This window comes from Phyllostomus discolor, chromosome 2 (assembly GCF_004126475.2).
Source record: "Phyllostomus discolor isolate MPI-MPIP mPhyDis1 chromosome 2, mPhyDis1.pri.v3, whole genome shotgun sequence".
Taxonomy (NCBI): domain Eukaryota; kingdom Metazoa; phylum Chordata; class Mammalia; order Chiroptera; family Phyllostomidae; genus Phyllostomus; species Phyllostomus discolor.
The window spans coordinates 181,537,134-181,559,364 of record NC_040904.2 but is presented as its reverse complement, the minus strand read 5'-3'; the positions used below and the strand labels follow the sequence as shown (position 1 = coordinate 181,559,364).

Genomic DNA, 22,231 nt, shown 5'->3' with positions numbered 1-22,231 from the left:
TAACAATTTTTTATGAAATCCTTATTTTTTTAAAGACTTTATTTATTTATTTGTAGAGAGAGGGAAAGGGACGGAGAAAGAGAGGGAGAGAAACATCAATGTGTGGTTGCTTCTTGCTCATCCCCCACTGGGGACCTGGCCCACAACCCAGGAATGTGCCCTGACTGGGAGTCAAACTGGCGACCCTTTGGTTTGCAGGCCCGCACTCAATCCACGGAGCTACACCACCAGGGCCCTGGAAATAAACAAAGTGTTTATTTCCTTCTACTTGAGTTTTCCTAAACAGAATTTCAAGAATCACTACACAACTTGTGAAATTTGTGATTAGCAATGGCTGTGGTTTTTCATTACAATCAAATTTAGATGTGAGAACATGTTTTGAAAATTCCACAGTTAAGCTGATATTCTCCTCTATCTTTAAACTCTGATTTAAAAATGACTTCCTCAAACAAGTTATTTTCTCAAGTAAGCACAAATTCTTCAGAATGGTGGGCTAGGCTCCACATACTAGCTAGTCGAGTGGATAGTAGGATCATTCATTCTCGTCATCAATGGGGAAGCAATTTACAGATGCACACAGAGGTGCTAGCTTATTTTTAAGATGATTCAAAATCTGCTGACAGCCATACTCTTGGGAGAATTCCTGCATTCTTCAAAAACACATCAATGAAGTAGAAATTGAAGCATCTGTCTGAATTCCTTTCTTAACCCTGGGAATGACTTTAATGGCCACATGAAATGAGCTTGAGGAAACTGCATGTTGTCGCACATTTTAATTAAACACTAAATGATAATGTCCAACTAATTTCCCAATCAGTCCATCTCCACCAAGGAAAGGGGGTATTGGTAAATACTATTCCTAAGGAGGACAAATAGTCCCAGTCTAATCTGGCCACAATCTACTGCTTGTCACTTCTGCTTTTATTCAGCCTCAAGAAGCTTCACAAATCTTAGAATCAGACCACTGAAGAAATGCCACAATAGATCATGTAGACTATGCAATTATACAATAAAGTGTTACTCATATAGGTTGTCATCTACAGCAGTTTCCATGGAACACAACCCTCAGATTATTACCTAATGACCATAGCCTAATTCTCATGTCTGATGAGCTGCCACTATATTTGGTCACTTCCTAATTGGCAGGAGTCTGTGTTTGGCACCTGTGTTGACAGCTGAAGATCCCTGTGGCTGGCAAAATAAGAAAAACTCCTTTGGAAAATGCAGAAGCAAGCCTGATTCCTTTTTTTTTCTATCATTCCTTTCTTTCTCTACCTCCAGTTGTTCTTCCTCTGACATCTTCTCTAGATAAATTTTCCTCCATAAGTCATTAATGGGTAACAAGGAATGTAGTCACCATGGTAGTGGATATGCAGAGAAATCTGAGGAAACTACGTTTTAATTCATTCCCATTCCACAGCGTAGAGTTGACCTTAGAATCCCAACAGCAGATTCTATAAGTTGAACACCATGCAACTTAAGTTTTAGGCTTTACTAACTGTATCTATTATGGGGTAAAAAATATACTTTTGACAGAGTAGGATTACCTAAAACTTCAGTACTTACACTTAGCAGACTTCAAAGACTACTTCATTTTCTCAGACTAAAATTTTATGCCCTAACATTCATTAAAGCAAATATATACATATATATGATCTCAAGGAATTATTTACCCACAAATAGTACTATAGCCTTTTGGTACATTTCATTACCAACCTTCCTCCCCCAAAATAGCTAAGTCTTTTATTATGATATGTATGTTGAAAATGAAAATAAATCACTTTCTTCTACCTTTGTATTTTTGAAGGGCTTTTTGGCAAGGATAAAAATGAATCTCTTTGCAATGGTTTAATTTACTTTTATTTTAAAATCTCAAACTGTGAAAAATCATTATTAAAGTTAGTCTTGCACCTATTTTTTTGAGTAGCTAGATCCATTATTTTCAAGCAAATGCTCTTAAACCAACATTTTCCCCCAAAAATTCATACCAGGAAGATTTTACTTCAGTATTATCTAACTCTGAGGTCAGCAAAGATGCTGTGATTCGAGGTGTTTCTTTGTGAGGTGCACCATGACGACTCAACAGTGCTCCGAGGGAATGCAGCTAACAAATGGGCTAAGGACTGGCAGTAAGTAGTAAACCAGAGGAGGTGATTCGCACCACAAGGCAGTGGCTGAGTAACCCCTAACTACTAACCAGACTGAGCAGTTTTGACTAGAGGAAAAAAGAAATATTTTAAAGGGCAAATACCCTTTACAAATGAGATGAAAATATTCATTGTAATTTCTTATTAAGAGATGTGTTCTGGTCTCTGGTTCCTTATTATCATACTGCATTTTTGTTTAAGTAGTAGCACATAAACAACTTGAGGGAAGTATACGATATGTACTATTTATTTTCTAAAACTAACTTCCTAATTCCTATTGCGAGTTGGGTTAGATGTACATATGAGTAGTCAATCAACATTTATCAAATTAACTGATCAAATCACAACAATCTTCATGATCCTCATCAATTTATAGGTTATGGTTATTGAAAAGCTGGTACCCTTTGCCTCCTTTTCAAAGAGAGATCTGGAAAAGAGATAGCTGAACAAACTCTTTTTGTTGCGAAGCCAAGTGACAAGGCAAAGTGTCCACTAAAATTACTTGCCAGCATTATTGTGTGTAACTAGGTTTCTGCAAATCCACATTACAAGGGAGAATTCTTTGATCATATTTAGAATCAGGACATGAAATAAGGGCTCCTCACAATGTTTCTCCAACCCCTGGTTAAGCCCTTTGCTTTAATGCATGCAATGAATATTTATGACTCTAATATTTTCAATATCAGTCCTTGAAAGTGAACAAATGCTATCATTTTCTGCTTAAAACACATTTTCCCCAATCATAAGGGCAAACCAAACACATAATTTTAAAAATAAACTTTTGAAGAAAAAAGAATACAATGATTGCTCTCCGAGGGGGGAAAATAAATAAGCTTATTTTGGCAGCCGATTTCACAGTACAAAGCCCTAAAGCAGAGTTCAAACTGCAGCTTTAATAACGGGCTCCTACTATTCTTTTGACTAAGATATACTCATTAATTGCCTTCAAGTGCCCAAGAATGGCCTGATTTGAAGAAAGCAAGACCGCTTGTTTAGATACAATTGTATCAAGCAACAAAACTGATATGGTGAGGAATTTTAACCCAGGGTGTATGTACATAATGTAGGCCTCAGGGGTGCTCACATTACATGTCACATAGTTGATGAAGCTCTGCACTTTCTTGCTGCTACCTCTGATCTTTTTCCCCCCCTTACTTACAGAAATCTTTTGAGAAAAGAATAAAGGGTGTTTACCAGGGAAGAAAAACACGATCCCTTATCAAGTGTCTCACTCATTTCTCTTTCCCTTTAACTTTTCCTTTGTATTTTTGAAAGCAAAGGGGAAAGCAGGTACTATTAACTAACTGATTCATTCTGCCAGCTGCTCAGTGCACATCCCTGACATGGACCCTTCTTTTGGTGCTATGAGTTATTCCTTAATAAACTACTGTAACTCAGAATATCTCCAACAGCAAATATCTTCAGGAAATATTCATGTTTTCTCTATGTTGAAATGCTTCATTTTAAAATTTGGTTTCTACGGATCTGCTGGAAAAAGCTGACAAACTTGGTCTGAAATGGAAAAAAAAAAAAAAACGGAAAAATGTGGGAGGAAGAGAACATGCAAAATAAGTTAATCATTATCATTTCAAGTGCCACCAGTTCTGTTTCTATTCATGCACATGTGAATTGCTGAATCTCATTTGATCAACCAATTAAACATTAAATAATTGCAGCCAATTATGCAAATATCAGCAACAATATTAATTTGTTGATCTTTTTGAGCAGATTAGCCTTACATGTTCCTAATGCTACACTATCTTACACCTTAAATGATCAATTAGTGTTAGGATAACTAAGCCCTGAAGAATGGATAATTGCCTAGTTATAATGTGCCACTCTTGCTGTATTAATCCACGACAATTAAACAAATAGTGCATAAGGAAAAGAGATGTGCAGATGTTCCTTTTAAATCTACTTAACAAGTTAGTGTCAAGGTCAATTTCCTGTCTTATTACTTGAAGGAGAATGGCAGATTGTGTTCTCTGTTTTAGGATACCCTCAGCTTGTTTAAATACAGGCACAATGTCAAAACGTTGTTCTCTAGCTTTTGTAATGGGCATGTCTTGTCATACTAAGTTTAGAGATGCAAAGTATAAAATGCATTTATGGCAAACAAACAATTTCCATTTTTCATAGACATGTGAGTCTGGTCACTTATGTGCTACCTGACAGGTTAAAATTACCTGGAAGTCTTTTCTAGAATACTATATGAAAAATGAGTGAGGAGTAAAGAACAAACCGTCAGTGGCCAGAGGGGACACAGGTGGGGGATAACCAGGGAAAGAAGGGGAAGGGTCAAGTCAAGGAACATGTATAAAGGACCCATGGACAAGGACAATGGGGGTGGGGAGGATTGAATATGGGGGGCGGGCAGGGCAGGGGACACCAATGGGGGGGGGATAAATGTAATTAAACAACAATTAAAAAAATTTTTAATGAGTTCCCAGGATTTAGCCAAAGCAATACATACCCTTAGGATGTTACTTGGAGAAGGAGTATAGAGAAAGATAAATTACCTGAGACATGAGAAGAACAGGTACTTCTGATCAACAATTAAAAGCCCCCTAAAAATATTTTTACCATTCTTTTTCATGTTATACTTCCCTAATTTTCATTTTACCCTTCCTATCTAAAAAGACCCCATGGCCAAAAGTCTTGGAAAAGAATCAAAGCCCCATTTGCTGTGTGCTGCTATGTGCCTTAAGGAAAATTTTCCAATGTATTGAACTTTTAGAAAGTTTTCCCCTTGCTTTGAAAAGAGAATAAAATATGACCAGCAAGATGAAAGTTATTAGTACTGAAGGAAACTCAAATACAATGTTTAAGAGTTGACCTTCCAAGGGTAAATGTTTTCTATTTTATTTTCACTTTTTCCTAAATAAACCAGGACACAATTTTAACTCTGAGCCCCTAAACAGGGAAAATGACATCTGTAATTGCATTCAGTGTACCCTAATCACGTGTCATCTCCCCATGCAACAGAAAAGAGCACCTATAAAACCAAAAGTATAAAGACCAGAGTATACCTCTCTTTGCTTTCTACTAAAAAACAAATTGAGATGATTTATTTTGTATTTAACACTTAACATACAACGTTTGTCATTTCCATTTGGTTGGTTCAATGCTATGACTTCTCTGCAGAGTTATAACTGCAATTCCAAGACAGTCTTTACACGTGAAGCAATTCCTCCGAGGAACTATGCTTCTGAGTATCTCTAATGACTGAGCAGTCCATGGAAAATAAAGATATTATGAGGTAAATATACACAATGTCAGAATCAATCACAATTCTAATAAAGAGGTTTCATAATATAGAAACAAAGAAGGTTCACTTCTATAGAAGGTAAATATTCGTTTAGTCATTATTTACTGAGTACCTATTATGTGCCAGGCATCGGGGACACAAAGATCTCTAAGGCACAGACCCTCAGTGATGTAGTGGAGTCTACCAAGCAGCCAATTACCTACGACACAACACGGAAAGGGCGATGGTGGAGGTGTGCATGGGTCCTACTGATGCACGAAGAGATTGTGACATCAGGGAGACAGGAGAGATGCCCCTAGAGATGGACTTGGGGGCCTGCAAAACAAACGTGACATGAGGAAATACAGTTCTTCCAAGTCTTGACTTAAAACAACAAAACACCTTTTGAGGATGGAAATGTGTCACAGGAAGTGTTACCTCTGAAATTTACTCAGATCAGCTTCTAAACACACACAACACAACTCATTTGGTTGAGGAGCGGAATAATACTTATGCTAAAGAATAAACAAACATTCTTGTTTATTCTGAATGAAGTACCAAGAGAGGCACCAAGAATACTGAGGAAATTCTATGCTATATGGCTTATATTATTATAATCTTTCTAAGGGAAGGTAACATAAGCTTCTACTACCAAGTTTACAAAACACCATTTGATGATTGCAATTTATTTTCCCTGGCATGAGGAAACAATCACCCTCCTAACATGGGTAATATAAACTACATTACGCACAACTAAAAACAAGTAGCCAAAGAACGTATCATAATTCGAAAGCAACACTCTGTCCCCAAAACACACAGGTAATATGCTGTATTTTCCATTCAGGATACGATGATTGTCCAGTCACTCTCTTCTCTTCCATACTACAACAAAAACAAGAAAACATCCTTCAGTATATAAGCTAAGAGGCTGTACAAAGGGTTCACTTATGTTTTGAACATTAAAAGTATATACACAATAAAAAATAGGATTAGACAGAAACAGCCCAAATACCTGGAAAGAATTACAAAATATTTAATTATTGTTGAACTCAAATTTATAGTTGAAGAAGGTCCCTGATAGATTTAAGGGCATGCCTTTTCATTACCATTCTGCATTTAGCTTCTGCTCTCCAGACTGGCTTTAACTATTATCATCCTTACTCTGAAGCAGTGGTGCTCAAAGTATGTTCCCCCTACCAAGAGCACTGGCGTTGCCTGGCAGGATGTTAGAAATGGGCATCCTCAAGCCCCACCCCCGACTTCCTGAATCAGAAGCTTCGGGTGTGTCTTAGCAACCTGGGGTTCAGCTAGCACTTCAGGAGACTCTGTTGGGAGCTGAAGTTTAAGAGCAACTGCTCTAAAATCCCCTTTCTCAAGAGCATTTTATGTTCATGGACAAAAAACAATATTATATTGACAAGCCCAGTGGATCTGAACAGTGACTTTGTTTTCTAAATGAAAGTTGTTTGTATTACGTTAGTGTCCCAGTTTTTCTTATCCCTTCGAGAATCACGGACCTGCAGCATAATCACAGTCAGATTATTTGCATCTGCAAATTTGCTTTAGCAGGCCTAAATTTTAATATTCAAAACTGAAGTAAAAGAAACACAAAGATATTTGAGGTATCAGAAACAGAAAGCCAGTTCTGTATTCACCTGTTCATTCATTCATTCATTGAACAAACATGTGTTTAAATGAATGTTCACCTTTGAGCAAGTATTGCACGCCAGCCCCAGCGCACCAAGAGCCGTACAGACTGACTACCTCATTTATCCCCACCGGAACCCCAGACAGCAGGTGCCTTTATCAATCCCGCTTTATTTTATAAATGAGAAAACTGTTTATCAGGGAGACTAAACAACACACTTAAGATTATGCTGAGTAAAAGGTAGAGCCCAGACTCCAGTCGAGGTCTCTCTCGCCACCAAAACCACGTTCTTGACCACCATCTAGATTTCCCTCCACACATCCACAGAGTCATGTGTGCAGCCTGACTTGGAAGAGATGGGGAGACCCTAAGTGGCACGCCACGAAGTCCGCCACTCGGTGTTTGCCTAAATCAGAGGGCGGCCCCTTCTCCCCACGAATTGGCTCTTTAGTCCTAATGTATCTTAGGCTGAAATTGATACAAAACATTTGAAAACTCTGAGTTGAAAAGAACCTTATTGATCACCTTATTTGAATGAACCAAGTAAGTAGGGTTCTGGGTTTTACTTCTTTACCTTGAGAACAAGTCCACTCTTACTGGTTTTGTATACTGGGATTCCAGGAAAGATTTCTTTTGTAGAAAGTACTACTGCTTAGAAATCAAATGTGAAAAGCAATGGACTCTTGAGGAAGCTTCTCATTTTACATATAAAGACACTAAGGGTCTAGGAAACTCGTGGTCACAGGCTCGGTTCTCCTGCCTCTGCCCACTGCAGTTTCTCCTTTGTCACATGGTCCAAGTGCCGTGTTTAAGACCTCAGGATCTCCCAAACTGGAAAAATTACTGGGAACCACGAATGGGTCGACCTGCAACCTTAGGGTTAGGGTTAGGGTTAGGGTTAGGGGGTTAGGGTTAGGGTTAAATGAAAAGGAGAATGAAGGAAGTCCAGCGACTGGCTTAATCCACACCAGAAATCGGTGTCTAGCCCTGGCTGGTGTGGCTCAGCAGATGGAGCACGGTCCTGCAAACCAAGGGGTCGCCAGTTTGGTTCCCAGTCAGGGCACATGCCTGGGTTGCAGACCTGGTCCCCGGTGGGGGACGTGTAAGAGACAACCACACAGTGATGTTTCTCTCCCTCTCTTTCTCCCTCCCTTCTCCTCTGTCTAAAAATAATAAATAAATACAATCTTTTTAAAAAATAAAACAAATTGGTATGTAAAGAGGGTGGCCTCTCACTATTGGCTGATTCATGATGAATGCTAAATAAAACATTCCCAAATTCTTCCGGATTTATGTGTGCTGTCAACATGGTGGAAGGGAAGAACAAAATATGTGTTTTATTTTCCTTATTTGTATTCCCATGAATACATTAGATACTTTTGCCATTAATAATATTTGAATGTCAGCATATTGACATTTTAGCAGGTATACAGAACTGTGATTCATGACCACTATAATTTCATCTTGAATCTCATTGGTTAAAGTAAATTTGCTTTCAATTAGTTGTTTTAGTTTTATAAGCAGTGGAAAATCAATTTGGGTTTCAGTGACAGTCATAGGCCATATTGCTCTGAGAACCTACATAATATGTATTCAGTTCCCCCCCATCCTGCAATTTATGCTTTTATGTGAAATCATAGCATTCTGAGCTATATCCAAGAGATAGGATAATACAGGTAATTCATAATGTCTAGACCTAGGCAGTTAGCAATCAAACTTTTCATGTGGATGATGGATAATCCAATTTAATTTTGTAAGGAAAATAACTCAAAGTACAGATGGCAGATTGTAGCAGAGACAAAATTATATGCTTTCCCAAGAGTAGGCATCCAGAGGAGGGGAGAAAGAGCAGTACCAGCATGGGTTAGGCTGTCCTCCTACCATTGTCAGGGTCATTACCAACCACAGCAGCTGGCCCATGCCTTCAACACCTGTCAGTCCTCCTGTCAGTTACAGGTACTTGATTTTGTTCACTGGAGTCAAGCATGGGGTTAAAGTGACACAACCAATCACACTGAGGCAGGGAGAGGGTACTTTCAGCCCATGTGGAAAACTATCTGATATGTATGCAGAATTTTTCTTTTCATGAATGCCTGTTGAACACTCAACCAAAACATGACTAATGACAAGTTCATTACCTCACAGGCAACATATGTATGGCAAATAATTTTACATGTCCCTTGCTAAAAGGCCTTTTACATTCAGCAGAGAATTCCTAGCAACATAGAAGGACAACCTCTGTGTTACGTACTTAGTTTCTGTAATATCATAAAAATATAATAAGCACTGACCACAAGGTAATAATTCATTGTCCTTCTTCCTAATCCTATTCCATGGCCATGCAAAGCTCTGCAACACCATACATAACATGTGGGGTCATGTGTATTAGGAAATGGGGAGAGGGTGAGAAGCCCGTCAAAGGATGACACCATCAGGGGGATTGCAAGATGTCCCCTCAGAACGTGCTGCAGCTGAAGGGCAGCTCAGGACTTCTGCAGGGAAAAGGGATGGGGCTCTGCCTCCTTCTGCAACGGAAAGTCATCAAGCGGTTCCACTGAACAAAAGAAAAATACCATAACCACAAAGGGTCATTTAGTCTTACAAGGCTGTAGCCATTAGTGGGAAAACAGAATTTTAAAAAAATCTTTCTAGTAACCTGCAAGTGATACAAATCCCACTCCTATCCCACTCATGCTTTTCTTGTCTTTTTAAAAATCTTGATGTTTATTTATCTATTTTTTAATTAAATTTACTGATGTTACATTGGTTAACAAGATTCCATAAGTTTCAAATGCACATTTCTACGATACGGCATCTGTAAATTGCATCGTGTTTCCCTGACTATTTCAGACGTCCACCTCTCCGTCTCCACCATCACTACTTCCCGCCTTCTGAAACTCACCAGCAGCTCTGCCAGTCACTCAACATGCTGCCCCTGATGTTTAATAATACATGGGTGGGCTCCAGCTTTTAGTTACTCCTCACAGCAGTCCTGAGGTGCATGTCACTTTGAAAAATTCTAAATCAGGGTCTCTGAAAGTTTTTTGAAGAATAATTTGACATTATTCAAGACCTTCCTCTCACCTTTTTTCAGAATGTGTTAATATACAAGAGCGACAAGGTTTTGTTCTTTAGTATGTGCTTGTTCTGTCATTCACTCATTTGTTTCTCTCTCATTTATTCAGGAAATGTTACTCAGTATGCACTATGGCCCAGATCTTGTGCCGATGACTGGGGTTACAGAAAGAGAATAAAACAATTCCTACATTCAAACAGCCCCAGAACAAAGATAAGTGTGTAACCAGAACATAAATTAAAGGCCATGATGTGATGATCCCAAGTACTATGGCAGCTGGAGAAAGAAGCAGCACTTAAGTGGGTAAATGTGTGTTTGTACTGGGGGAAGGGATGTAAATCAAGGGAGATTTAAAAGACTCCTAGAGGACATGTGTCTTGAATGACAACTGATACCTTATCAGGTGGGCGAACTGTAGAAGGTGCAGAAGCTGAAAGGAAGCAGCAGACAGCAAAGCACGTTGGAAAATAGAAAAGACCCAAATGGTCAGAGCAGAGGTAAAAAAGATGGTGAGTGGAAGAGCAAAGAATAATGGGAGAAAAAAGAAACACGGGCAACACCAAGCACGTTCTCCAAGTTTAAGTGTGGTGAAGTATGAGCACAGAAGTGTTTTTCTTTGTGGCTTAAAAAAGAAAAGGGGAAAAAAAAGAAACTGCTATTTGAAATATTTCTCTCCAAAGAGGTATTTGTAGGGCAATCTAAGACTCAGGGAACTATATGAATAATTAGCCAAATGGGATGAATACTTAACTTCACAGATGCTTTCTTATATACAGAACTAAGCAGGTTAAATAAAAATCAAATCTGCATTTAAGAAGAAATTTTTCCCTCAAGGTCACCTTGGGAAGAATCTCAAAGTTGTTTTTTTTTTTGGGGGGGGGGGGTTCTTTTGGCTGTTGTTGCTCTCCTCTTTTTCAATTTACCAGAGCATTTTGTAAGGAATATCCATACTTCCATGTAATGTCAGTGATCAAATGTGAAATGTGATGCAATTCTATGCTTTTTCCTCCATAACTACTTAAATTATTTCTCTTGGAGAGAAACAGACAACCTAGTAGCTTGGATGACAGCACCAATTTGCCATCTTGCAAGAGATTAATTTTGAAACTTTAGGTTCCATGCCCACAAGCATAAAATAATTGAAGAGGAAAGATGTGTCCTTAGATTCAGCACAATGGTCTTTTGGTAACTTAACAATTTGAAACAGAGTTGGTGTTTCTGGTTTGTGGTTGAATTCAGAATCATTGTATTATCTCATATATTCTGTGTAACTAACTGTATCCTTTTGTTTCTTTGTTCAGTATGAGCTTTGACTGTATCATTAGTTTTTAATGTTACTACCATTATCCACTGTGCTTCACTACCTAGGGAAAAAAGAGAAATTATCGACTACTTCTTAGCCACAGTCACTATACAGAGACTGCATACAGGTAAAAAGAAAATGCACATTTCTTCTCATTCTCTGCTCTCTCTCTATTTTTCTTTTATTCTTAAACCTTTTCACATGGTGCCACATTAACACTGAGTATTAATTGTGACCTTCTGTATCAGTGTTCTGTGACTTCCCTGGTGTTTTGTCCCCCTTTTAACTACTCTACCACCAACACCTGAACAGTCTCTGGCACCTTGTTTGTGCTTAATAGATGTATTTGTTGACTGAACTAAAACACTCACTTCAGTCACCTACATTCTTGGCTTCTATCATCTCACTTTTAAAAACACTCTTTCTGTCCTAGCTAGTGTGGCTTAGTGGAACGAGTGCCGACTGTGAACCGAAGGGTCACCAGTTCGATTCCCAGTCTAGGTCCCTGGGTTGCAGGCCAGATCCCCGGTGGGGGCTGTGTGAGAAGCAAACACACATCGATGTTTCTCTCCATCTCTTCTCCCTCCCTCCCTCCCCCTCTCTAAAAATAAATAAATTAAATAAATAAATAAATAAATAAATAAATAAAATCTTTTAAAAATAAAAAGTAAACGCTCGTTCTGAGAATTTTTGCAATGGCTTCCCATCTTGCCCCAAAATTATATCTTGGGGTTCTCTTCTAACTGAGGGTTTGGAGGCATTATTTGTCACCACCTCCAGGGTGACACACACATTCCTGCTTTGGCCCTCCTCAGCCGCAGCTTCACGGACACCTCTACTCAGATCTTTCTTTCCATTCAGATTGAATCTGATTCCCCCTCAGCCTAGCCAAGTACTTTTCCTTTTCTTTTGATCCTTTATGACCAAATCAAGTCAGTTCAAATTTTCTTATTTCATATAATCTCCCAGAGGTAACCCTGAAATCTCATTTTGTGAATTAACTACTATAGAATATAACATTCTCTTCTGTACAAATTGTTCAAGAACATTTTCCAAAGTGGTTTTCCTTTCTTATCACCATAACCACCCTTCCTCCCCTCTTAAAGACCTTTCAACTTCTATTTTTAAGAAAGTCTTTTGTAATCTAGCAAATTATATGTTTTAGTTCTGTTTGTATTTTTTTTATTTGAGCAAAACACTGCTAACATTACTTCTATCAGATTTACTCAGGCAACTCTAAAAACATATAAACACCTGAAACACACATGAAGAAAGTTTTATTAAATTTCTTCAAGTTTCTTCTTATTGTTTCTATGTATACTAGTAGAAAACAACTCTGAATATATTTTATGCCTTCAATCTTAGGATACCCCTTTAATTAATTTGCAGAAAATTCCTATGGAAAAATATTTGTTGAAGAGTAGAGGTAAGGTGGCTCATTTATTCAATAGCCACTATTATTTCTTCCTTTTATTAATATTACTAGTTTTGCATAAAAGGTGCTCAGTATTCAAAAATACTGTTTATCACTGTCTGAGGACCTCAGTTGCTCTGGAGGGACCTGCAGCTTGCCCAACCACCTGAATCTTTGCTTGGTGTTGAGATCCAACACCATCTGACATCACCCAAACTGTCAAAGTGCATTTTGTGTTTCAGTATAAATCTTAGCTCCCCTTAGGGATTTTCAGTGACTGGTACCCATCAGCTCAATGAGATCACCCGGTAACTTTCTGAAGTATTTACAAATTATAAAACAGTCTCTGATTTCCTGGTATTTGATATGCTTGCCTAGAAAGTTGCTTAAGTGCTTTGTGAGATATTAGATTGTTGTTCCAAAAACATAGGCAAAACAAAGTTAGCATATAAAAAATAGGTGTACACACCTTTGGACCCAACAATTACAATTCCAGGCATTTATCCTAAGGAAATAATCAGGGATGCATTATTTATAGTAGTAAAAGAATTGCCACCAAGATCGATGTACAATAATATGATTTCTTTTTTTTAAGATTTTATGTATTTATTTCTAGAGAGAAGGGAAGGAAGGAAGAAGGAGAGGGAAATATCAATGTGTGGTTGCCTCTTGTGTGACCTCAACTGAGGGACCTGGCCTGCAACCCAGGTATATGCCCGGACCCGGAATCAAACCAGCGACCTTTGGTTTGCAGGCCAGCAATCAATTCACTGAGGCACAAGAGCCACGGCTGATGTCTTTAAAAATTGTAATACATAGATATAATAGAATTTAATTTAATTTCATACTAAAATTATTTCAATATGAAAAAGCACATGATTTATTACATGAAAAAGTAGGTAAAAGTATTTGTAACTCCATTTTGTTAGAAAATATATTTATCTAAAGATATATAAATGCTTTCAAAATATTAAAAGTTGAGACATCAAAAATTAACAATGATCAGTGTTGGCATCACAGGTAATAATAAATTTTTCCTGTGCTTTCTTCTACTTGTAGGTTTTTTTCTTTTATAAAAGTATTATATATTTTAATGAGATTTTTAGATTACATATGTGTGTGTGTGTGTGTGTGTGTGTGTGTGTATAAAATTTGGAGTCCCTGACAATTATTTATTTTCTTTCTTTCTTTTTTGTTAAAAAAAAAAACCCTCAAAACATTTCTTTCCCATCTCTGCATTGCTTATACCCACACATACTATCAGGAACATCTTCCTTAAATTTGATTTGTTGACCCCAAGTGGCAGAATCTAGTTTCTTCTAGCCATTGAGACACCATTTGGTTCTATGAGCTGATTGAGATAAGATGACATTTTAACCGAAAGAAGCCCTTACCTGAATATCAGTCAGTTTGCCCAAGATCCGGCTCGCCAGCTTCGGCCCATTCTCCATACATGGGATGTGTAGAGTCTGTGAAAGAAAACCGGACACAAGACAATTTGAGCATATTCATGTATACAGTGATGATCAATAAGACATTCAGTGATGCCACTGTATTATGGTGATTCCAATGACATAGGGAATGGCCCTATTATAATCTGATTCTGTTAGCTCCTTATACCAAAGCCTCTTCTCTATCCCAAGTTTGAATACAAAGCAGCCAATAATAGGTTGTTCATCACCCACCAACTGATTTCAGGACACAACCGGCTTGTACACCTGTCTCTGGGCCAGCTGAGAAACTAATAAGCTGGGGATGGCTAGAATAGTGGCTGAGCTTGAGAGAACCCTACCTCTTCCAGCATGCCTCAGAGGATCGATGATTGGCCTTCATATCTAACCCTCCCGGCAGGAAATGAGAACTCAAAGACATTTTGCCACAAATTAAGGCAAGTCATTTCAGGAACATAAATTAAAGCAAGTTTATGCTTTCACAAAAGGGGCTTCTAAACCGTATCTATTCCAAGGGCCACAACCTCCACAATGCTGGACAGCATGGTTGAGTTCAAGGCTGAGGAAGATTTCTTGACCCTAATTTATATTTCAGTCATGCCCATCCATGCCTTGCTGACTTGCTGATAGTTTGACTTCAGTAGATAGCCCATGTTCTCACCTTTGTTATTATGCCCTTTAGGATAATAGGATAATTAGATGTACCCTTTGGCTCTGAATGCCCTCTAAAACAAGACCACTAAAAACATGTTAAATTTTATAAACTTCTTATTTCTAGAGGTGAAATCATAATTGGACTTCAAAGTATCTGACCTAGTGGCAACCATCGTTCATTAAAAAGTAGACCAATAACACACTATCTACATACCACCATAATAAAATATGAAACAGTAGCTTCATAATCAGTACACGTATAGAATGATAATGGAATCATTCGTCTCTACTGAAACCGTCTGTCCATGGACTGATGTCAGGAGCCATCCCCCAAAGGCAAGTTCAAAAACCTCAAGCAATGAAGCAGCCACCATTGAAATCAGCAGGAAAAAAGAATCAGTCCCTCAGCTGAGGGAAAATAATTATGATGTTGAACATTAAAACGATAGAATTTATATTTAATATCATTGATTTAAGCCAATTCATGTTTTAAGGACAATACCCACATGACTTTAAGTGATAAAGTTAGCTGATGATGTTAATTGTAAATATTATATCTTTGTTATAATGTGAAAGCAAAAAATCCAACCAAACGATGAAAGAACAGCACCTATAATTCAGACCGGTTTACGGGGAGGAGGAAATTTCTTCCAACCAAATGCTTGAATTCCTTTTGGAAGATTTCTATAAATGCACCAGGTGTGCCAAATAAAAAATTCTGTGGAGTGCTCTAAATAATATCAACAGCAATAATAGTAACAGTGATAAAGGTGGGAGGTGAGCATTCAAATGAATCTTCTATAACTATTTGCCATTCCTACTCCAGTAGTTTGGAAATACTTTATGGATACCAGAAATTCAAATCTAACTGATGTCACCCAAACTATCACCCTTCATTTCATGTTTCAATATAAACCTTAGCTCCCCTTGGCTATTTTCACTGACTGGCAATCATCAGCTCAACAATGGCTCAACCATTACCCAGTATACTTTACTACCCAGGGTAGAAAGAGAAATTATTAACTTCTTCTTAGCCATGGACACTCAAGGGTACAGAGACTGTATACAGGTAAAAAGAAAATGCATGTTTCTTCTCATTCTCTGCTCTCTCTCTATTTATCTTTTATTCTTTTTTTTATTTTTAGATTTCATTTATTTATTTTTTTAGAGAAGGAAGGGAGGGAGAGAGAGAGAGAGAGAGAAACATCAATGTGCGGTTGCTGGGGCTCATGGCCTGCAACCCAGGCATGTGCCCTGACTGGGAATCGAACCTGCGACACTTTGGTTCGCAGCCCGCGCTCCATCCACTGAGCTACACCAGCCAGGGCTTATTTATCTTTTATTCTTAAACCTTTTCACATGGTGCCACATTAACAATGAGTATTAACTGTGACCTTCTATATCAGTGTTCTGTGACTTCCCTGGTGTTTTGTCTCCCTTTTAACTACTATACCACCAATACCTGAACAGCCTCTGGCACCCTGTTTGTGCTTAATACACATATTTGTTGACTGAATGAACAAAAGACACTCACTTCAGTCACCTACATTCTGGCTTCTATCATTTGACTTTTAAAAATGCTCTTTCAGAGAATTTTTGCAACGGCTCCTCATTCTACCCCCAGATTGTCTTAGGGTTCTCTAATGACTCAGAGCTGGGAGGCATTATTTTCTACCCCTCAGTGGGGATGACATACACTCCTTAGAGAGCCAGCAGAGAGAAGTGAGTGGAAGTCTAGAGATACCACTCAACCCCAAACTGACAAAAGGCAGGTGTGACACTTGTCCAGGGACAAAGCTGACTCCCCGTCATGCTGGAGCTCATACAGATCACTGGAAAGAGGACAGTAATTTGCTAATACAGGTTCATGGGGACAATTCACCTCAGTTAATGAAATGCCAAGTTATATAAAATACCTTTTGTGTCCTGGGTCCACCTAGCATTTTGTTCACACATTTAAAAAATTCAATTACAGGCCATGCTTTTAGAAATGGCAGGTTGTGAGGAAACACTGTCTTACCTCGCCCTTGTACAGTATGTCGGAAACCGGGCAAATGACGCAGGCCGTGCCGGTGCCGAACATCTCCTTCACTCGGCTCTGCTCCAGGGCTGTTGTCAGGTCCCCCATGGTGAGGTGTCTCTCCGACACCTTGAATTCATCCTGTTCGCAAAAAAAAAAAGGGGGGGGGGAGGATTCAAGAGACATTGAGTCATTTTAACAAAAAAAAAAATTCACCGTTTGCAATATAAAATATTAAAAAATACCTGTTTCCAAGGAAAAAGCATGCAAAAAAAAAAGGGCCTGCACTACCTTTCTATTTTACATTCCTTTTGGACCCAGATAATGTCATGCCACCCTTAGAAGGAAAGCTGAAGAAAGCAATACCATCTTACTGGTAAACACACTGACGTGTTAAGCAACCTGCTCCAAAGTCACAGCCTCTCTAAACCAGATGATCCAAATATAAAAGATAAGATTGTCATTATAAAATGCATGGTATATTTTAATACATGTCAGCTTTTTTTTTTTTGCCTTTTATTTGTTGTCATGGCTAAAGCCTCACTAGTTATGCATGGCCATGTTGCATAGTTTGTGCTCTATGCTGACAGTGTCTTAGATCCTATTTATCATAAAAAAGAATATGGTATCATAATATTAATAATTATAGCTACCATTTATTGAGCATCCACTGCATGCCAAGCTCTTTTTATAGAGGGTGTTATCATCCCCATTTTACAGATGAAGAAATAAAGGGTTGAGGAAGTTGAGTGACAGCCATAAGGCCACACAGCTAGTCAGTGGCAGAAAGTACATCTGAATTCAGATATGATCCAACTTGCTCCAAATGTGGTCCTTGTTCTACTACGTCTTTTATAAAGTAAAAACATGGACTGGGTTTAAATATCTGAAAGATTTCATTATTTTAAAATATCAAGAGTATATTTGGACTTCATATGAGAAAGTACACTGTATATTTTTTCTTCATAAATTAAATTCACTGATTCAGTTGACTTTATAGCAGTAATTCCCTCCCTTCTTCTTAGTGCTGTATTAGATTGAGTTTCATTACAGAATTATTGGTGTAACCTCATCGACTTCTGCTGAACTATTTCAATGTTTTATTTGCTCCAGGATAAGAAATGAAAACAAACAAAAAAACCCCAATGATTTTTTAAGCTATCTGTTTAAGCTATCTATTTAATATGCATCCTTTCATCTGTGTAATTCTCACTCTTTTATGTTAGTGGTTAAAGTTCAAAGTTTGTCAACAGGCCATTTTAATTAAGGACAACAAAGAATGAATAGATTTTTTAAAAAAATAAAGATTGTTTTTTAAACCTACAAACCCTCAACAGATAAAAATGGAAATCACAGCCATTGGCAAGATTCAAAACACTGGGAGAAGAATGCATCATGCTGTAAGTATATTATTTGGAAGGGCAGGAAAAAATGCCTATGATAGAAATATGGCTTTTTGCAAGTTTCAGTTTATCTTAGTCTATAATTTCAATTATCTTGTTCAAAGGTAAATAAATTCCAGAAAATCAGCCAAGTTAACTGAAAACAAGCTGAGCTCTGTGTTCTGGAAAAGAAAAATAAAATCTCATAAATATACAGAATTGTTTTTACTCTGCTCACTCTTACTTATCTTTGGACAATTTTCCCTGTCTGGCAAGTCATGGTAACCCCCCACATGCCTCTTGGCATTTATGTCTCACTGTTTTAAAATAGCTTTTAAAATAAATTACAGCTAAGGAGTCAAGAAAAAACTTCCTCCATAATAACCTATTTTCATGCTAGCAAATCATTAGTGTGGGAAAGCATTTCCACTTGCAACTTGTCATCCAACCTTCTGGACTTGGTTGAATTCTTTCTTTAATAAAACAAAAATTACTGAGCTTCGAAACTACATCTTTCCAACTGCAAACATATTTAGGACAGGGCAAGCTGTTTGAAATTATACAAACAGTTTGTAAATGTCATGCCCAATGTGCCAGCCAGCATGTGGCAGTTGTGCTATAAATAATTCTACAAAATCCTGTAGTAGACAAGGCCCAGTTCCTCTATTTCCAAAGTCTTTTTCCAGAGAGGCTATGCTAATACTCTCCTAGATAATGTGTGTGTTTCTAAACATTTGCCCTATTAGTACAGTTTGACCACAGCTTGTTCAGAACCTTTTCATGTGCTTTTCATGTGCCCTGAACATCAGTTTAACACATGGGTCAAAAGTTATACCCAAGAACCTTTGCCAGATAACCAGCTCATTCAACATTCATTTTGAATATGTTACAATGTCGTTTCCAATACTAAACAGTTTAATGTGCTTGCTTGTGTCACATGAATCAGAAAGTCTACTGAAAACAACTGTATACTTGCTTGAGTGTTTGGTTTTAAAATAAGCATGTATGTGAATTTGGGAGTACAAGGGGCAGGAAGGAAGGAAAAAGAAGGCAGCTAAACTAATAATGTTGTGCTAGTAAACATTTATGTTGATAAAATTCTTTAATTTCTACACTAAGCATGGTTACACTGGAATAAATAGAGGATGAGAAGAACTATGCATCACTCATTGCCATGTGCAAACGATACACTTAGACTTGAAAAGTTAAGGACTGGCCAAATGGAAGCATACAAAGTATAAACCAGGTGAGTTGGAAGGAGACCCAGATATAGAGCTTGAGACTAACACTAGAATACTTCTTCACTAGGACAACCTGCCAAACAGGTTCTCCCTGCCCACCTTATAAACAATACTTATTTGATAGTCTTGCCAAAACACTCCTAGAAGAGTTCTTTTCACTCAAATTAAGATTAAAGATTAGATAACATTGGTTGCAACTACAGGATATTATTTCAACACTAAGCTGGGCGTACTGTGATTTTTTTTTCATGCTTATAAAAGTTGTTCTTGTCAAAGACCCACCCACTTGCGAGCCAGGTCCAGAACGCTCTGTCTCGTCACTCCTGGAAGAATGATGCCATCTAGTGGTGGAGTTGCCAGTTCTTCTTCTGTCAATTAGAAATTGGAATATTTTCAAACTTCAACTGTATTAGCCATGCCTTATAGCGGTAGCCATTAAAAAAAAAAAAGCAACCTGCTTCTTACAAATTTGCTAGTAATAAACATGGAGATAATGTTACTATTCTGCATTGTCAAATTTCTCAAATCTATTCACACTTCAGGTAGATCTTTATTAAAAGAAGAAAAAGAAGTTGAGGAGGAAGAAGAAAAAGAAAGAAAAGAAGGCAAGCCACTCATCTAATCACCTTTCATGTATCTTCAACCAGTAAAAAAGTGAGGTGGTTTTCTACTAAAAAACAGTAAGAGTCACAGAAAACACAAGAGGAATATTCTGAACTCAAATTTTACCTTAGTGGATTAAAGCTGGTTAGTGATTAGAATAATGTAGATAGGATCTGATTCAAGAATAATGGTCATTAATAAACCTTTTAAGAATACTGTGGAGAAGCCCACCCCTGTAAAGTGTGGATGTCTGTGCTTGCCGGCCACTGCTCCCACACTACTGTTCAACAAATCTCTCTCTAAAGTGATTTTTACACCGTGGGTAGAATTACTACCCACATCATATATGGAGTTGCTAACTTCACCCTCTAAGTTTCAATGTAATGGGCTCAGGATGGGCTCACGCATATATGGCTAACAAAAAAGAAAAGAAAAAAAGAAATCCAAAAAATCAACACAAAATTTTAGAGATGACTCATAGAGAGCCAAGGCCACTGAGACTCTGGTCCACTCGAGAAAGACCATGGGCACTCCAAACCACCGTGAGGCTTGGCATGATGGCCAATCTACAGAGCAGGTGTGGTCCGTCAGCCACAGACACTCCTTAAAGAAGGAACTCCCCAATAGCCAGCTTTGTCCTCTCTTCCTCACGCCTGGCACCCAGAAATCTTCAACTTGTGGGAAATTCAAGCCTTAACTCATTCACTGCTTTATGAAGATGTTAAAGCTGGTAACAGACGATGCGTTGCCCACTGTATGTTTGTAGAGGAATTTACAAGGTATGCTTGGAAGGATCACCAGGTGATAAAAGCGGGCGTAGAAATCATAATTGGTGTCTTTGAGCTCCCCCAAGCCATGCTGTGCAGCTAACAGGGACTTTGGAAATCACCTAGTGCAATCCTTATTGTACAGAAGAAACCGAAGTCCTGTAAACATAAGTGATTTGTAAGGTTGGTGATACTGGGGGATGGGCCAGGCCTTAAGTGTCACAACACAGGGGTCTCTTTCCCTTTCCCTTAGTAGACAGGGGTCAAGGCTGGTCTGCTCCACTGCCGTCACGACAGACATCCCCAGCAAACAAGCCTAGAAGACCAAAACTCTACATTTACTCCCATGTCCCCCAGACCCAAGCACTCTCTGTGGCTCAGGGTAGCATGTAGTACGTGTTTCTGCATAAAAAGATAAATAAATAATCCTCTTTGCTAGGACACGGCAATGTGGTTTTTTCTTTTTTAATTTTGTGTTTAAAAATCATCTGCTGAAAACTGCTTTCTGGAAAGAGGAAAATGTGGTCTTGGCAATGTCTTTGGGGCTACTTGTTATCCCGTTTGAAATGTTACTCTCAAAAATAAACCTGTGCTTTGCAATAGCTGGCTAGCTCGTCACATGAATGTATGGATCTACGTGTGTGGTGTGTGTTGATATGCAAACACACACCACACATGTAGAAAACATACTTCCGGTGCCCCCAAACTGGACCTTTCCTAAAGCTTGCTGAGCTCTAAGACTCCATCAAGTTAAATGCGAACAGCGGCCCCGTATGTGCAAATCCAGTTTTGTGAAATATATTTAACACCCAAACTGTAACCACTAGCCTGAGGTCAAGGAACAGAACATCTGTTTCTCTGGTTGCCAGACAGAGATGATGACATGACAACATTTGGGTGAGAAATATTCATTTTCCTCTGCAACCACAAACATGCTTACAAGAGCCAGAACTGGCTCCAGATTGCCCAACAGGAGGAAAACAGAGCCTACAAATGTAGCTTGTTTTTGACAGAAAAACCATTTTTAGGAGCTGAAGAATTTGGAAGCAATAACAGCAGGATTCATCTGTGACATCCCGAAGTCAAGCACTAATGGGAACCAGGAATGTGGGTTTGTGTCAGTGCCCCAAATTCCATCAGCACAGTTATTCATTTATTCAACAAATCTACAGACGGGCCCAACTTAATGATGGCTTGACTTAGGGCTTTTTGACTTTAAGATGGTGTGAAAGTCATTCTCATTCAGTAAAAAACAAACTTTGAATGTTGATCTGTTCC

The 22,231-nt window shown here is 38.3% G+C and overlaps 1 protein-coding gene across 6 annotated transcripts in view; it reads right to left on the bottom strand.

The window, feature by feature from the left end:
* Positions 1–279: 279 nt before the first annotated feature.
* BCAT1 (branched chain amino acid transaminase 1) overlaps positions 280–22,231 on the bottom strand; it is a 102,301-nt gene continuing 80,349 nt past the window's right edge. For all 6 annotated transcript variants that reach the window (XM_036019254.1, XM_028532699.2, XM_036019256.1 and 3 more), the window contains 4 exons: positions 19,866–19,951; positions 16,961–17,101; positions 14,230–14,304; positions 280–6,276 (listed from right to left, as the gene is read on the bottom strand). In XM_036019254.1, the coding sequence (XP_035875147.1) occupies positions 6,235–6,276; positions 14,230–14,304; positions 16,961–17,101; positions 19,866–19,951 (344 nt within the window). In that variant the 3' untranslated portion in view covers positions 280–6,234. The remainder of the gene's footprint in view (positions 6,277–14,229; positions 14,305–16,960; positions 17,102–19,865; positions 19,952–22,231) is intronic.